Source organism: Penicillium citrinum, assembly GCF_028827155.1.
Source record: "Penicillium citrinum strain IBT 23319 chromosome Unknown utg000006l:1.0-3011923.0:1.0-3012962.0, whole genome shotgun sequence".
NCBI lineage: Eukaryota > Fungi > Ascomycota > Eurotiomycetes > Eurotiales > Aspergillaceae > Penicillium > Penicillium citrinum.
In genome coordinates, this window is record NW_026622691.1 from 2501401 (window position 1) to 2519299 (window position 17899).

General features: G+C 49.7%; 5 protein-coding genes across 5 annotated transcripts; 3 read left to right on the top strand and 2 right to left on the bottom strand.

Annotated features, from left to right (window-relative positions):
* Positions 1-1444: 1444 nt before the first annotated feature.
* On the top strand, positions 1445-3192 carry N7469_007470 (sugar porter family MFS transporter; the record flags this gene model as incomplete). Its single annotated transcript, XM_056646388.1, has 2 exons — positions 1445-1749; positions 1854-3192. The coding sequence occupies 2 exons, from the start codon at positions 1445-1447 to the stop codon at positions 3190-3192; spliced, it is 1644 nt and encodes a 547-aa protein (XP_056499829.1).
* Positions 3193-3721: 529 nt separating this feature from the next.
* N7469_007471 (uncharacterized protein) lies at positions 3722-5824 on the top strand (the record flags this gene model as incomplete). Its single annotated transcript, XM_056646389.1, has 1 exon — positions 3722-5824. The coding sequence occupies one exon, from the start codon at positions 3722-3724 to the stop codon at positions 5822-5824; it is 2103 nt and encodes a 700-aa protein (XP_056499830.1).
* A 358-nt stretch (positions 5825-6182) lies between these two features.
* On the top strand, positions 6183-9498 carry N7469_007472 (tethering complex subunit PEP5; the record flags this gene model as incomplete). The annotated part of the gene is made up of 9 exons (XM_056646390.1): positions 6183-6197; positions 6251-6319; positions 6373-6666; positions 6723-7355; positions 7411-7644; positions 7698-8033; positions 8098-8601; positions 8666-9064; positions 9118-9498. The coding sequence occupies 9 exons, from the start codon at positions 6183-6185 to the stop codon at positions 9496-9498; spliced, it is 2865 nt and encodes a 954-aa protein (XP_056499831.1).
* Positions 9499-10091: 593 nt separating this feature from the next.
* On the bottom strand, positions 10092-13334 carry N7469_007473 (Na+/H+ antiporter Nha1; the record flags this gene model as incomplete). The annotated part of the gene is made up of 1 exon (XM_056646391.1): positions 10092-13334. The coding sequence occupies one exon, from the start codon at positions 13332-13334 to the stop codon at positions 10092-10094; it is 3243 nt and encodes a 1080-aa protein (XP_056499832.1).
* A 1652-nt stretch (positions 13335-14986) lies between these two features.
* Positions 14987-17458, bottom strand: mvp1 (sorting nexin Mvp1; the record flags this gene model as incomplete). Its single annotated transcript, XM_056646392.1, has 5 exons — positions 14987-15196; positions 15273-15866; positions 15918-16060; positions 16113-16862; positions 16966-17458. The coding sequence occupies 5 exons, from the start codon at positions 17456-17458 to the stop codon at positions 14987-14989; spliced, it is 2190 nt and encodes a 729-aa protein (XP_056499833.1).
* Positions 17459-17899: the final 441 nt, after the last annotated feature.

Below are 17899 nucleotides of genomic sequence, written 5' to 3' on the forward strand. Positions count from 1 at the left end.
TGCGGCGATGATATCTGTGGAGGGCGGAGAAAATGAGGAGAAGCATACAATCTCGGGATTCAAATCTGGAGATTGGACTGAAACTTTGAGGCCCGCGTCACACTCGCTTTGTTCTTAGTGAGAATATGGCCCACATCGCGCAATAGAATCAGCCCAACACTTTGCGTCCTCTCCCGATTGACTCGGGCCTCGCTCGGTTGGATGAAACCCTGTGAACCAGGTCAGCAAGGGGAGGACAGGAGAAGAGTCTAATGGCCCCTCCGAGTCCACTGTTGAGGGATTACCGGCCAGTAAGATCGTGTCAAAGCCGCGCGATGCCGTGTGATACTGTACCCGCATATCCTATTCTGGGTAAATGGCCGCTATTTCGGGGCCCCGGACTGGATACAAAGACAAAAATTTTCTGTTCTATGGGTTGCGAGTGGACTCGCCGGCTAATAATTATTATCGGAGGACTGGACATGGCAATTCCGGGTTCCCACGGTCGGGATAATGACAAGTATCTCCTTTGGTGGTATGCCTGATCTGTGTTCCGGAGTTTTAGCAGTCGGCCTGCGCCGAGTCACTTAGGGCAAAAGACGAGATTGCATGATTTGCGGGAAAAAACTGGGTTTTCCGTGGAGGGTGGGTGCAGGTCCCTTTCTCCATCTCTCCACCTCCTTAATTATCTTATTTCTGATCAACTCTACATATCATTTTGAAGTGGTTACTATGTTTACTATACACAGTGTTCGTCCCGAAGGGGCCCAGAAATGCCGTATGAATGCCGTGCCGAAAGCAGCCACGCCGAGTAAACCCAACCAACCCCGAACACGGCATTCACATTGTCCACGGCATGGCGGTCTCACACAATTCCTTGGGAAAGGGGCACCATGCTGTTTTCGGTCTAGGTCTGTCACCTCGTGGCCGATTCCCCGGATCCTTCCAACGATCGCGTTGGTTGTACCAATCATCGAGGAGACTGTCAAACTGGGTGGGTACTTGTGGGGAGAATTCCCGGGATATCATCCAATGATACATCTATCTTCATCCCCAGGTTGCGAACGGGACCTTGGCTTTAGTCTTCGGGGCAGCCTTGGGGAGTTCAGCGTGGTTTTCGGCGCATGGGAAACGTTGCAGCCATGACTCTCCCCGTTCATTCGCTCTCCCCAGACTGAGTTTACCCGAGAGAGAAGTGGGAACTGGGAGTCCAGTAAATAATTTCCTGCCGGTTTCGGTTCTAAGCGTGCTGAATCCACCACCCAGAAGTGGAAGGGGGAAAAAGGATGAAAAAAATAATAATGAAAAAAGAAAAGAAAAGAAAAGAGTTATTCCGGCCGGTTGTTTGCCATGAGATACATCTATTTAAGAACTGTCCCCCTTCCGGCGTCGCGAGCCGTCGCTGTGTGAGGATTTCCTTCCCTGTTCTTTCTTTCTATTCATCTTCCTCTCATTATCAGCCATCATGGTTGTCGTGGGGAACATCTATGTTATTGCGGCCGTCGCCGTTATTGGTGGCGGTCTATTTGGCTTCGATATTTCGTCCATGTCCGCTATCATCGGCACCACTGCCTACAAATGTTATTTCAACCATGGCCCTGACGGGCCTCCTTTCAACGACAAAGATTACTGTAGTGGTCTCAGCTCCCTATCACAGGGTGGTGTGACAGCTGCCATGCCTGCTGGCTCTTGGCTTGGTGCTCTGATTTCTGGTTTTATCTCTGATCGTCTTGGACGTAAATATTCCATCATGGTGGGATGTGTTATTTGGTATGTAATATTGTGTCTACTTGCTGCCTATCCTGTATTTCAAGTTGCCATACAAAGCATCATCCATAATTAAGAGTAAGGACTAATTCTTATACATTGCTTAGGATCATCGGCTCTGTTATTATCTGCGCTTCTCAAAACATGGGAATGTTGATCGCCGGACGTATTATCAACGGTCTATCTGTCGGTATCGAGTCTGCCCAAGTTCCTGTCTACATCTCCGAGATTTCGCCTCCCTCAAAGCGTGGTCGTTTGGTCGGATCCCAACAGTGGGCTATTACCTGGGGTATCCTGATCATGTACTACATTTCATTCGGCTGCTCCTACATCGGTGGTGACAAGGCCGACAACTACAGCACATCTGTCTTCCGTATCCCCTGGGGTCTGCAGATGATTCCTGCTGTTCTGCTTTTCTTTGGTATGACTATCTTACCCGAGTCTCCTCGCTGGCTCGCCCGTAAGGATCGCTGGGAGGAGTGCCAGGCTGTCTTGACGCTTGTCCACGGAAAGGGTGATCCCAACAGCCCATTCGTCGTTGCTGAGATGCAAGAGATCGGTGACATGTGTGAATTTGAGCGCCAGAACGCCGATGTTACCTACTGGGAGCTGTTCAAGCCCAACATGATCAACCGTACTTTCATCGGTCTGTTCTGCCAGATTTGGTCTCAGCTCACTGGTATGAACGTCATGATGTACTACATCACCTACGTGTTCACTATGGCCGGTTATGAGGGCGATGCTACTCTCCTCGCTTCCTCAATTCAATACATCATCAACGTGGTTATGACCATCCCCGCCCTCATTTGGGTTGATCGCTGGGGTCGTCGCCCTACTCTTCTGATTGGTGCTCTGCTTATGATGACCTGGATGTTCGCCAACGCCGGTATCATGGCTGCCCACGGTGAAGTCGTCCCCGGCGGTATTAAGGGCCAGCCTGAGGCTTCGATGCGTCTTAGCGGTGCCCCTGCCAAGGGTTTGATCGCCTGTACCTATCTTTTCGTTGCTTCGTACGCCCCAACCTGGGGTCCAGTTTCTTGGGTCTACCCACCTGAGTTGTACCCTCTGCGTGTCCGTGGTAAGGCCGTTGCACTGGCTACTTCTTCCAACTGGGCTTTCAACACTGCTCTGGGCCTCTTTGTGCCAGTCGCTTTCGAGAACATTCGCTGGCAGACGTACCTCATTTTCGGTGTCTTCCTGGTTGCCATGTTCATCCATGTCTTCTTTATGTTCCCCGAGACCGCTGGTAAAACCCTGGAAGAGACCGAGGCCATCTTCGAAGACCCCAACGGCATTCCCTACATTGGTACCCCCGCTTGGAAGACTAAGCATGACCACAAGCGTACCGCTGCTGCCGAACAGGGCGATGTTGAGGTCCTGGGCGACAAGCTTATTGGTAACAAGTCTGCTGCCGTGCACGCGGAGACTGCCGAGACTAAGGCTTAGACGATGAATATGTCGATGGATGCTGACGAAGTGGACAATGCACTAGTGCAATGCCCACCTTCTTTAATTTTGTTTGAAAGATGAGTCGCATTGCGGTTGATTCGTATATGCTAGAACGATGTCATGTAAAAAAAAGCCGAAAGAAGGTTAATTCTGGATATATCCAATATATTTGAAATTTAATTAACTCCATACACACGTAAATGATACACCACCTAGGCACTGTCGCAATGATAGTCCCTAATCAATTTGGAAACAAATAAATGTGCCATCTGGAGATGGCACATTTATTTCATACAAACGGGGGCTTTATACTTCAACCTCCATTACGTAATGCGTTGCCCGGGCGTTTGCACGCGTTAAGTGCTTTTCGCGTTAGGCGCCAAACTTCATTGCCTACAAAAGAACCCCTCCCACCAGAGATGACGGATCTCTATAAGGCCAGCGTTCATCGGCTCCGATACAGCATTCGAATGTCCCGAACTGCCAGTAGAGCTAATTGGGTGCTCTGAAATCGAAACCGTTCCCGATGTCACGACCGCGGCCTGCCTCCCCGCTCACTCTGGAGACATGCGAGGGTTCGCTCTCAGACCTTAGCGACGACGACATCCTTGGGTCGGACGATGATCTAGAAGAAAATGCCCGGGCAGCTAAAAAGCAAAGGATTGAAAAGATTGCGGAGTCTTACCAACGCGGAACTCCCGTCTTCATTCTCTCCGCTTCTTTGCGTGGACCATTCGAGCATGGCTGGAAGAACCCTTGGAAGACGAGTAGGAGGCAGGTCAGGCAGGTCAAGATTCACCATGCAGGAAAGCTCCAATACAAGGGTGATAAGGCTCATGAGTCTGTGATTCAAGAAACCGACCCGCAGCATACGAAACATCGCAAAGACTTGGCTACTGCTTCGCACCGAGGAACGACTGATCTACCCACGTCATTTGATAATTCTACGACAGTAACATCGGGTCAAGGCCCAGGCAAATATTCTTCCCTTCATTCAAAACCAAGAGAAGAGCGCGTGGTCTCATCAAAGCCAAAGGATCGAACAAGAGGGATCGTCTCGAGACAAGGTTCCGTTGCTGTGGAGGAGCAAACTTTCGCTGCGCCAAAGACAGTCGACTGGTTGAAAAAGGACGGGAAAAGATTGAATTATGGACGATTTAATCCACCAAGCTCACCTACCCCAAAATCAAATGCAGGACGGACGAGAGAGACATCTCGATCAGGGTCTCGTGGTGTTGAAAAGGAAGACTCACAATCAATGGCAACTGCCAGGGACCAAAGCCCGAAGACACCCTCGGCTCAAAAAAGCTTCACGGAGGCGTCGCTTGGCAAGTTGCAGGCGGATCGTAGCGAGTGTGTGCCGGAAATATCTGCTCGACCGAAATCTCGTGCGAATTCTCAAGGGTCTATCAATACACAACCAGATGTCCATGAGAATTTACCTACATCTAGTAACCATGGCGCATTATCTTTTCGTGTCGCAGCTTCTACATCACAGCTACCGCGTTTTCACTATCAGCGTTTCCATCCGCAAGATTCCAGCCCTGGAACCATCTCAAGCCCTCCTGTCCAACTCCCCGTTGACCAAGACCCGTCGGTGCCTGCACCCGAACACGAAGATCAACATATCGACGAGGACGGTGATAGAGTCTTACCAGACGTTTCCCTCCGACATAAAGATGCCCCGATGGCTGCTAGTCCGCAGACAGACAAGATGGCTGAGGCATCAAAAGATATCGACAGACCGACGGCATCAACGAACATGGGCACCTTCGAACAGGTTCCAACAGAGCAGAATACCTACGAGCAATTACCATCTGCCCAGCAGGTTCCAGTTGCTCCTGGTATCTCTGATCGGATAATATCATTACATTCAACGGCAGCACACGCAGACAACAAACGTGCATCCGAGAGTAACGAGTCGCAACTTTCTACCCAGGCTGCCCTTCTCCATGCTCAAAAGTCTTTTCAAGATGATCTCGATTCTGAGCTCGATTATGATATGCCCTCCGAGAAGGAAGACAATGGCGACGAATCACTTTTAGCACAAGAAACACCATTCCTTAACCCGGCGACTTCTGGACGACCCATTCCTCTCAACTCCCAACAGTGGAATAAAGAAAGAGTCCAGGCCATGAGTACGCAGGTCATGCTCGATGCTGCGACACCATTTACTTTCAGCACCGACGGTAAATCTAAACCCTTTCGGCTTTTATCACCAGAAGCCTTTGGAGATAGTCCCGTAACGACGGGAATGGCGGGCCCCTTCTCTGCTGTAGGATCATCATCCCCCATAAATGACTGCCATACTGGACCACCGAATGGCGATGACAATCAATATCCTGGCGCAGAGCACCCTCCGGATCCATTGCCAACTCACCCATCGACTACGCAAACATTTGCCCTACCCGTTGCAATGAGCGGGTCACCACCGACTACCGCACAGGATGGACAAGGGGGACTCCAAAGGGCAGAAAGCTTTAATCTCAGCCAGGCAATCGCAGATGCTGGTAGCTGGCTGCACCAGAGCTTCGACTTTATGAACGAAATCAAACACCCCAGTCAGAACATAAAGGCAACATCATCTGCCGAAGACCATTCTTCTGCGCCCGGACTGGACATATCTTAACTGTTTATCATGCCCTATGAATCCTTAGCGACTCGCATATTTTCGGAGATTCCCATTTCTGCTATTTGGACATAGAGATTGTGATTGATGTACTAGGCCATCCACGATATACCCTTAACGAATGAATGATATTAAATAGACTTGTTAGCTTGATCCGGCTTTATAACCGTAAATGGTATATATAGCATCACCTCTACCTTTTAACTAACCCGTTTTATATGAATTAGACACGTCTAGTAACTGTTTGATTGATATTGATTGAATTGCTCTTCCGCCGCCTTCGGGTGGTCCGAGCGTCAGCGGGGGAAGCTCCAAGTTGACTTCATCGCCAGCTTCATCTCAATCTTGTATGGTCCAAATGGCTTTGACATCAGTGAGAACTTGGATGGTCTTTCATTAAATTCCTTCTTGCTAATACTGTGATAGTGGAAAGCGTTCAACTTTATCGACGTCTCCCCCGTCAAGATTCCGGAGGAGAGCTCCGCGCTGTTCGGTGTAAGGATACACTTGGAGATCTTTCCAATGACATGCACTGATGTTTGTAATAGAGCGACCTCTCGAGCCTTTGCACCGGATCCTCGAACCTCTTTCTCGGAACTAGCGATGGTTTTGTCCATATCGTCACGTCTACCTTCCGCGCCGTCCGTTCCTTTAAGGCGCATGATGCCGGGTCAATTAGTCACATGAAACAAATCAATGGCACTTCATTGCTTGTCACAGTTGCGGAGGACCTTTCGAATGAGCCTGTTTTGAAAGTCTGGGCATTGGATACAGAGCTAAAAGATGGATCTCCTCGCTGTCTATCAACAGTGTCAGTGCAGAATGCCAGGCGACAATTTCCGGTTCGAGTTCCCCGTCGCGCGAAGGAAAGAGAATGGGATTCTGACCTGGTATACAGATTTCAGCTTTTGCAGTCCTCGAAGATCTATCGCAGGTAGCGGTTGGATTCGCCAATGGTTCTGTAACGATCATCCGAGGCGATTTGATTCACGATCGCGGCGCGCGGCAACGCATTGTCTTCGAATCGGAGGAGCCGATTACGGGTCTCGAGACGCAGAGTGGCTCTGTGACGGCACTTTACATATCCACAACGAGTCGAGTCTTGACTTTGGTCATTGCAGGGAGAGGCCAGGGCCAACCAGCACGTATATTAGAGGATACAGGATGTGGACTGGGTTGCATGACTTTGGATAGCGAAAATGGTGATATTCTCATTGCGCGCGAGGATGCGATTTACACATACGGCCCTCGTGGCCGTGGACCAAGCTATGCTTTTGAAAGCTCCAAGACTTCTATCAATTCATTCCGAGACTACGTGGCACTGGTCTGTCCACCAAGACCCGAGTCTAGCAAAGGAGAGACACTCCGCAAGTATGGTGTTAATACTGCAGGTGATATACTGGGGGCTACAACTTTCACATTGCTGGATACCGACCTCAAATTCATCGCCCACAGCGAGACGCTAAACTCGCCTATGAAGAACATTTTCATGGAATGGGGAGACCTGTTTCTGCTGACAACAGAAGGAAAGGTATGTGGTCATTTGTTCCTTGGATATTGACAGTCCCTGGTCTAATGTTATCTAGATCTTTCGGTATAGAGAGAAGAGTTTTCAGCAAAGGCTTGAAATTCTCTACGAGCGCAACCTTTACATACTCGCAATCAACCTTGCACAAAAGATTGGTATCGACACGTTACAGCAAAATGCGATATATCGCAAATATGGTGATTTCCTATACCAGCGTGGTGACTACGATACGGCAATGCAGCAATATCTTCGTGCGATTGACAATACCGAACCCTCACAAGTTATTCGCAAGGTTGGTCTAATATTGCCGTGAAAAAATCTATTTCTTGCTAACACGTAGTCTAGTATCTCGATACTCAACGCATTCATAATCTGATCGAATATCTAGAGGAATTGCATGACCATGGTCGTGCTACAGTTGACCACACGACTCTGCTTCTCAATTGCTATGCAAAACTGAAAGATACAAGCAAGCTAGACTCATTTATCAAAGCTCCTGGCGAGCTGAAGTTTGATCTCGAGACAGCTATTGCAATGTGTCGCCAAGGAGGCTACTACGAACAAGCTGCTTATTTGGCCACGAAGCACGGTGAAAACGACATGGTCGTAGATATTCTCATCGAGGACTCCAAGAAGTATGCGGAGGCAGTTGAATATATTTGGAGATTAGATCCCGAATCGGTATGTTGTGTCTATATCAAAAATCTTGCTGGTTATCTATACTCACAATTGATCCATTTACCAGGCCTATCACAATTTGATGAAATACGCGCGTGTTTTGCTCGCCCACTGCCCTGAACGAACGACCGAACTTTTCAAGGCCTACTACACTGGTAAATACCAACCATACACATCTGTCGGTGACACAGAGCCTCAGGAACAGCAGCAAAGTACAGTGCAAAGCCTTGCCAACTTGTTACCATTGCGCTATATGACTGGGGGTACTACTGGAGCTCAGGCACAGCCGGCACCAGAAACAAACGATAATAAAGACGCCGAGACAGAAGCGTTACCTCAATATGAAATACCTAAGCCACGTACAGCTTTCTCCGCATTTGTGGACCACCCTAAGGAGTTCATCAATTTCCTTGAGACGCTTGTGGAAAGGCCAGATTTAAAGCAAGAAGCGAAGATTGATCTTTTCACGACATTGTTCGAAATGTATCTTGATACGGCAAAGAGCAAGAAGGATTCAACCGAGAAACAAGAGTGGGAGGACAAAGCAAAGAAGCTGATTGAAGGAAAAGATGTAAGCTACAATCTAAGGCCAAACGCGGCCACCGCTCCCTTTCATACCGAGCTAATCCAACCAGATACCCATCTCAACTTCGAATGTCCTCCTTTTATCCGACCTCTCCAACTTCCGTGAGGGATCCACATTAGTACGAGAGCAAGAAGGTCTTCGCCTCGACATCTTCCGCTCTTTCACTTCGGCCAAGGATACACAAGGTGCAATTCAGGCATTGAGGCGCTACGGACCAGATGAGCCGCAACTTTACGTCGACGCTTTGACGTACTTCGCATCAAGCCCACAAATCCTCGAGGAGGCAGGCGATGAATTAGATGCGGTTCTCCAGCGTATTGACCAAGATGGTCTTCTATCCCCACTGCAGGTCATTCAGGCGCTCAGTAATAATGCCGTCGTAACAATGGGCCGCGTCAAGAAATACCTCAGTTCAAACATCGACCGTGAACACAAGGAAATCTCAACAGTATGTTCATTTCCCCTTGCCCCTATGCTCGACTCAACTAACGGATCAATTAGAACCGACGCTTGATATCCAGCTATAAGTCTGAAACGGCCTCCAAACAAGAAGAACTCTCAAACCTCACTTCACAACCCGTCATCTTTCAATCTCGTCGTTGCCAATCCTGTGGCGGAACCCTCGATCTACCAACCGTCCATTTCCTCTGCCGCCACTCATTCCACGAGCGCTGTCTGAACAATGTAGATGATGACGCGCAGTGTCCAGTCTGTGGACCGCAGAATTCGACTCTCCGAGCTATTCGTAAGCGACAGGTAGACTCGGCTGACCAGCATGATCTGTTTAAAGCGGAACTGTCGCGATCAAGAGATCGATTCGGGGTCGTTAGTGAGTTTTTTGGAAGGGGTGTTATGAGGCCTCAGGTGATGGATGAGGTTTAAGTTTAATCTTAAGATTGGGTGATCTTTTTGTAGATGTTTTATTGATACCTCGGTTTGAAACAATGATATAGGTCTTCGTTATGGATTTTTGTCGACGTAGCAAACTCCACCGTGACGACAATCAGGGATGCCCGGCAGGTGCCAGTAAAGCACTACAAAACATTTTTACTCATTTACCTTCAACTTCTAAGAGTTGCCTACTCATTTTGATTCATGGTGGTATACTAGTCTCAATCAAGCAATGGATTCAGTACGCTATTCTAGCAATGGTCCAATCAAGAAGAAAGGACAGTATCAAACAAGGAACCGGTCAGCGGTCAATTATATCCCAGAACAAAGGCAACATGCACAGATGGGAAAGAATAGGAAAAGCAAGATACAGGAGTCAACATCGATGGCATGTCCAGAAGAATGTATATACTAGGTCAAACAGGCTGGAAGAGAATGCCTGATCTAGCCCGTCTCGAAATGACGAGGACTGCAAATAGAGTCCATATCATGACTGAGCTGGGCTCTTCCAACTTTTTCCAAAGAAATATATATAAGTATATCGGGTGAAAGGAGGATGAGACGAAAGAAAAACTTCATTGAAGTTACAATTCACGACCCTTTTCTCCTCCCCATGAGACGCGAGGTCGATGGCCTGGGGAGAACTTTGAAGATCCAGAACCAGAACCCGAGCCGGAGCCTGAACCAGGAGAAGTTTCTTCCCGGGTTATGTTTGTTTCCGAAGGCCGGGGTGCATCGGTGAATTGGATTTTGCTGGTTGTTTGCTGGCTGATTTGTTGTTCTTCGCTCCCGGAATCCTCCTCGATAGCATCGTCATCATCAGAATCGGAGTCGTCATTGTCGTCCTGGCCTAAAGCAGCAAGTCGACGACGACGTTCAGCGGGTGTTTCGCCAGTGTCGTCGTCGGCTTGACGAGACGGCGCTGGAATACCAGCGGCCTGGCGAAGACGCGAGGGAGGGATACGCTCGGTACCATCGTCATCAGAGTCACGACGGGCACGGATACGTGGTGCAGGACTGAGATTGCTGCGACGTTCCTGGGCAGAGCTGCCACGAGTAAATTTAGCAAGGGAACTGGCGACGTCAGGAGCTGGGACATCTTCGTCGGTCTCGCTGGCCTGGCTGTCTGTGACAGACTCGAGATCCTCGGGTCTTTCTTCGGGGATTGCACCGGTTGTAGCGGCAGCAGTAGCAGCTGCAGTGGCGGAGAGTCGACTGTCCTTGCGTTCTTCTTCCTTTGCATCATCCTTGGCGGCTTCCTTGACTGAAGCTGGAGCATCGGTTTGCTGAACAACATCGCGGCGTTCTTTAGCGTCCAGACCCTTGAGCTGCTGGAAGAACTCCAGCTTGTTCATGCGACGGCCCTTGTGTCCAATACCATGAGCTGCAACATTGTCATCCTGAGCAAGTGTGAAACGAAGACCATCGTCGGTGGACCAGTCGTCAGTCTCGGTTCTCGGAGCAGGCTTGGTCTTCTTTTGGCCGCCTTGGGACGATTCGCCCTCTTCTTCCCTACCAAGCCAGGTACCCATTCGGGTAATACCACGTCTGATAGGCGCATTGGTGGGAGCCTGCCCCTGTCCCTGCGCCTCAGTCTCGGGCTTGGGCTTGGGCTTGGCCGGTTTGTCACTAGATGGAATAGTATACTTCTTGATTACCTCGCCATCTTCATCCTCAACAATAATGGTATTGCCGAATTGGTATGCATGAGCAGAGCGGTTCTTGGGTTTGGGCACTTCAGCCTTGGGACGTTCGGCCTGTTCAGTGGCATCCTTGTTCTTGTCCTTGCCCATGCCAATCCAGCTGGCCCATCCTTTACGGGCCTTGTCCCAGCCAGTCTTTTGAGCGACAGTCTGTTTGGCTTCTTCACCTTCATCCTTCGGGTGGGGTTGGTTGAGAGATGGGGCAAGTGTGCCGGTCTTGTCATGTTCCAGTTTGGCGCGCTGCTCCTCTATCTCCCGAGCCTTTTGGTCCTCTGTCATATTACTAGTGTCCTCCGTCTTGAGGACATTGCCCTCTTCATCCTCAATGACCATGTTGTGTCCTTCTTGGTAAGCTTCGATCTCAGGCTCGCGGCCATAACGATCACGCTCGACGCTAGGAGGCGAGGCGCCGCGATCAACAGCATCCCGGTCAGCAAGTTCCTGTGCCGTCTTTTCGTCCTCACCTTCGGCAGGTCGAGGAGCCGGCGTGATAGCAGATTGACTAATCGGACCGCCAGCATGGTGCTTGCGGCGTCTTCGGCGACGTACTGGCTCCTGTGGAGGTGCGGATTCTGAATCATCTTCATCGCGCTGACGACGAAGGAAGTTGTTCGGCATGCCGATCGGAGGCAGTGTGCCGGGAGGATATTCGGGGAGCTTCTCATCAGACGAATCCAGCTCATCAGCCTTGCGGAAAGACATAGATCCCTTGGCAATTGACTGCACACGGGGAAGTCGGTTCATCCAAGATGGACCCTCCTCGTTGGCCTGGGTATAGGAAAGCGTGACTGTCAAGGTATTGATGCGTTTGCCGAGGGTGAAGACTGCAATCGAGGACCCATGAACAAGAATGGATGAAATGACCATGAACGTCGTTATGGGCCAGATAAGCCTAATAACATAGTAATCTTCCTGCCCTGGAGTTGGCAAGCTACCTTCAGGCGAGGGCTGTGTATTATCATTTTCCAATTCGGCCCGAGCGAGGATAGCAGCGAAAATAGCACCGACACCAATGGGACCAAAGTGACCAGCGAACAAAGCTTCTCGCCAGGTTTTGACGTCTGGTATAAGAGGCTTTAAGAGAAGCATGATTGGTATACGACGGAAGAAAATGACTAATATCGCGATCACCACAAGGCGCCAGGGCACAAGGCCAATGGCCGCGTTGTTGAAGTCCTCCCAGGGGATGATAGATCCAAAGTAGACAAAGTATGCCAAATTGAGCAGTAAATCAATGACGTTGGAGACGTGCGACTCTTCAGTCTTCTCTGTAAACCAACCATCGTTACTGAAGCCGACACCGCAGGAGAATCCAATAAGCAAGTCGTCCATGCCCAGCAAACTTCCCGAACCAGCACAGAACACAGCCAGCACGAAGTAGAACACCAGGAAACTTTCTCGGTCGATGAGCCCTTGGCGCTCAGCCAATTTGATTGCATGACGGGCCAGGTACCCAATGGTAAAGCCGAAGATAGCACCGACAATACACTCATAAAGAATAGTCACACAGAACCAGTTCAGTGAGACTTCGTTTGCATTGGGCCGATAGCGCAAGATGTAGAAACCGAGGTAGATGAACGGGAAAGCCATGCCATCGTTACAGCCGGATTCGGCAGAGAGAAGGTCACGCAAATGCTTGGGCACACGCTTGGCAAACTTACCCTTACCGACGACGGACGAGGCCAGGACAGGATCCGTAGCCGTGACACAAGCGGCACAGACTAAACTTTCAAGCCAATTCAATGGAGGAACCATCCACCAGATGAATAAGCTGGTGATAAGCCAACCCCAGGTCATAACGGGGACTAGGAGGAGGGTCACCGATTTCCAGTGTCGCTCCATGTAAGCCTTGGGCAATTCGACACCAACGGCGAAACATTGCACGACCAGGACAATGCGAGAACATTCCAGGGTAATTTTATCGACATTACCCCATTCATGAGGATTGAATAGATTGGCGGCATGGGGCCCGAAAATAATACCGCAAAGGGTGGCAACGGTAGCTTCACCGATATAAAGCTTCTCCTTTACGAAGAGCGAGCATAACATGAACAGACCGGTAAACCCACCCAGAATCATATATGCCAGATGCGGCTTATCGATATCCAAGTGATGCCACGCCATGGTGTGAATGAGTGTTGACACTCGATATCGTGACTCCTTGGTCGAAGGTTTAGATTTTGGTTTGTGTTTGTTTTGTCACGATAAAAGCGTGTATAATTTCCTCAAGCTATGCCGAGTACTTCCCCACGGTAATCCGAATTACCAAATCTATATCCGCCTCATAAGTCGCTGAACCACGGAGCTCCTCATGCCTTGATAAAGGTGGGTAAAATCGAAAGTTGGAGAGTGGAGAGGAGTAATTGGGTCTTCGAACCCTGTAGGGCTGAATGCGAGGTGAAGTGGCGCAAGTTGCCTTTCTCGGAGAAGCGGGAGGATCCCGGCAATCTTCGGACTGAACGAAAGGAGGGAAAAGAGACGATCAAATCGGGGAAGGAAGAGGAGAGTAGTCCGAGCGCAACGATGATGCAGCGGAAAGTCGACAGAGCCGCGGAGGAAGAATGACTGCCGTGCAAAGTTAAGAACGAACAAGCAGTCTCGGCAGCTTGGGAGAAGGAAAGAAAAAGAAGAAAAGGCGAAGAAAAAAAAACTGGGCAAAAGCGAAGAGTCTTGGGGGGGGAAGACTCTTGGCTGGGATGAAGTGCGAGCGAAACGCAGGCGTAAGAGAGATTTGCCCAGAAAGAAGTTTGGCTTGAGGCGGGCGGGATTCGTCAGCCGAGAAATTTGGCGCCCCACACGCAAGCGGAATAGTCTTGGCTGGCGGAATTACTAGGAATAAATATAGAAAAATTGAGGGGGAGGAGGGTCGAAGAAGATGGGAGTAAATAAAGAAGATGTTGTGAAGTAGTTTGAATAAGATTAAGCTGGGATAGACACTCCCATATCAAAAACAGACGCAAACGGAACAGCAAGGGCCCGTATACTCCGAGTATCCCAAGACGATCCCTGTCGATCGGCATGCGGTGTAATTTTCGTATTTAATCTGTATGTCAAATACAAGAAGCCCAGCCCTGCCAACCGCCAAGACTGGAGTGCCCCGAACTCATCAGGTCCCATTGGACTGTCCTAGTGGAAAATGGCTGGGATGGCTGATATGAGCTCCACAACGACTCCAGTGGATCTCTCGAGGCCCGTGGTCGCACGTCATCTAGTATGCCGAATGTACATCGATTACAGAGTTGCCCGATATGTGTATCGATGGATGTCTCTGCATAGCCGCAATACCAAGGTCGATGATAATGAAGATCGGTGAGACTATGTACGTGCCGAACTGAGACACGGTATAAATTGCATTCAAGAAACCCTTCTTGCAAACTATAGTGGGGAATTGGAATTGGGAATGGAAAATCGAAAATAAGAAATCCGAACAGTCAAGAAATAATCCAGAAAATAGTGAACGGCAAAGCAATGCAAGTCCGGGAACATGAAGAGCATCAGACATCCATATAAAACATGACAAAGTATTGCGGAATGTAGCATGGGCTTAAACGAGGGCATTGAAGGGAACAAAGAAAGAATAAGCGATAAGAAAAGAGACAGTGTGTAAAAGACAAGAGCAAACATCTATCAACAATCCTTCTTCGCTTGGGGTCATCGCTACAGATGGCAAAGGCAAACACTGCGTTTCACGCGGTTGCCGCGCCTAGTCAAAACGATAGAAAGTTTCACCCTCGCGAATATCCTGATTTATGTACGCTGGTCAAATTGAACTTCCTTTATTCTCCTGTGGGCATGCCTTCAACTGCGTCGCTGAGACGGCGCCAGTTCTCTGCCTGTAATTCGGAGTACTTCACCCGTTCCTGGCTCCAGTCTTGGTGCAGGCGGCTGATGTGATACTGGCTTTGTTGGAAGTGGACGAGCTCGTCGCGAATGCATTCCTTGATAAAGATCCCGCGCGCATGTTGTTGCACAATTGACTCCTTGTCCTGCATAACCACACAGATTAGTTGATCCGAACCGGCAGATGACAGACGGCAACTGGGTGTGGGTCATGTCACATACCTTGAAAATTGCATCCTCCACTTTCTCGATCTCCCCTGGCTTGACAGTACCAGCCGGTCGGCCTCTCAAATCTTGAAGCTTGCGCTCATTGGTCTCGATCCGTCGCTCTAGCTGCGGGATATTGTTCCGCGCATACCGATCCCGTCGGTCAAACATCTCCCTGACACTAACGAGACAGTCCCGCTGTCTTTTAAGATCTTCTAGAACACCCGCAGACCAGGCTCGTGCTTCATCTTCCAGCAGACTTTGGCTCACTGAGAGGTGTCGTGCTGTCGCGGTGATTCCCGTGTTGAGCGAAGGTATATCATACGTGTCCACAGAATAGGTATCCTTGGTGACTTCGGTCAGAGACTGGAGTGCTAAGGAGAATCGCAAGTGATCTGCAGCTAGTCCGTCGTTGCGCTTAGCCAATCGTTCAAGTAGTGTACACAGGTTAATATAGATTTCAGCTGATCGTTTGACACCGCTCCGAGCAGTGTCAAATGTTTCGTCAAGGGTGGGTGGCAAAGAATCTTCAAGGTCCGGGGGTAACTCTCGACCAACAAATTCATCTTGAACTGAGATGGTGGCTTGTTTGCGCCAAACAGAGAGCTCCTGGTCGAGCATTAGCTTGGCCCGGCAGATTTTAGGTCTTCTATGACTTACCGTTGGAACAGTCAGAAACATTATAACCAATTGCTCCTGGCCAAGAACAGGGTGACGAACGAGGGAATTAGTAAACCTGATAAGTCCACGGCGACGTTTCTCTAGGAAAGAGCTCGAATCCGCTGAAAGGTGAGTACCATTCACTTGATGAAGGTGAGCAAGCAACTTGGCGCTTTTATCGACCGAGTAACGTACCTGAAACGCGCTTTGGCGGGAGAAGAGGCAATTGACGGAATGGAAATCGCTTCTGCAGACAATCAAGCAGCCATACAAAGTCACTATATCGGCGTACCACGGTGCTGCCTCGACGTGCGGATTTGACCTCGTAATTTCGGTGTTGGAACATGAACATGCCCTCTTTTTCCGGGAGGAGGGTAATGACAACACTCTCTTCGACATTAGGGTTCGTAGGCCGAGCGATGCCTAGGGATCGTCGTCGTGAGGCAATCTCTCCAGGATCGTCGCCAGGTGGGCCAAATCCGCCCAACGTCGAACGCGATGCACCGGCTATACTAGAATCGACGCCAGGTCGTCCGCTGAAGTTACCAGCACCATCCCAGCCAGAGCCTGAGCTACTGGGTTCCACCGGCTCGTGCGGCATGCTAGTAGGTTCTTGCGATAAGCCCAATTTACCAGCCTCCTCGACCGGCCGACTTGACCACGCATTTGTTGTCGAGCGCATGCTCCCATATCCGTTTATAGTACGCTGCTCAGTAGTTTCTGTGACATGAGCATGGTTCCGATGTAGCTCCGGGCTCCCCCAGGGATCCGATTCCAATCCACCTAATGACCCCCGCCTCAACGGTTGAGATCGCGCGGAATTGGGCTCTTGTAATGGTGAGGGCTGTGGAGGAGTGGATGGTCGATCATTCATGGTGTTTGTAGAGGGATCATGGGTCGTCGAACGCAATCGGTCAAGGAAGCTGCTGTGGGGTTGAGGGAGCTCTGTAGAGAGGCGTGTTAGATAGGACTTCGCATTCAGAAGGAGCCGCGGAAAGTCTATACTTAGTGTATAGACAGATCGCATCTATTTTGGACCAATACTGACTCTTACGATGGTCATCCACAGCATCAAATGATAGGTCTTCGCCCTCCTGTGCGAGGCCTATCAACGCTAGCAGTACATTGAACTCGGAGCGTCCAAGACCACCAGAACTTTCGTGATCCCCCGAAACAACAAGATTGAAGATCTTCCCTTGGTCAGACGCGGTGAGGTCACTGCTAGACAGGATCTCTCGAATCGATGTCAGTCCGACGCCGGAGCCGACTCTATCGCCGCTATTCAGGATCAGATCATAGGAATCAACATAGCTCTCTGGGACATCAGTGGCAGGAAGAAGAGTTCGGACGAGATCGCGCCGGGCGGTCCGTTTCGCGGTATTAGTCTGAGGGTTCCAGTGTGATGAGCTATCTTCGCCAGTATCATCGGCGAACAGGGAAGAAGAGCCACCCGCGGGCTCATCTGCGAAGAGAGAAGGCTTGGACTTTGAAGTGGAGGAGACGGCCGAGGGCTCTTCCGGAGAGGTCCCAAATAGCGACATTGGATCTCCGCCAGCGGTGAGATGGGACGAAGGGGGCGCGCGTAGGAGGGGTGGAATTGGAGAGTGAGTTGGTTGGGGTGTGGAGGTGGATTGACGACGATGACGAATGAGCTCGACTATCAGGCGGAGCTCCGGCTGGAGTGGCTGGTTACACTCAATTTGGACAAAGCTTCAACCTTGACGCTGTGAGTAGTCCCTCGATGTACAGTAAAGGGATTGAAATTAATTCAAAATATATTGTTTGAGTATACTATAGTATAGCACTGATTATGAGGGAGGAGTCTTAAGGAGTTACAATAAGTTGGAATTTAACTATCTTGAAGATAGTAGATCAGGGCTACACTATAGATGTGCACTACACTATGGATGCTCCAGATATATAAACCTACCTAGGTTTATATATCGAATTTGCAAGATCCCACATTTTATGGGTGTTTCTTA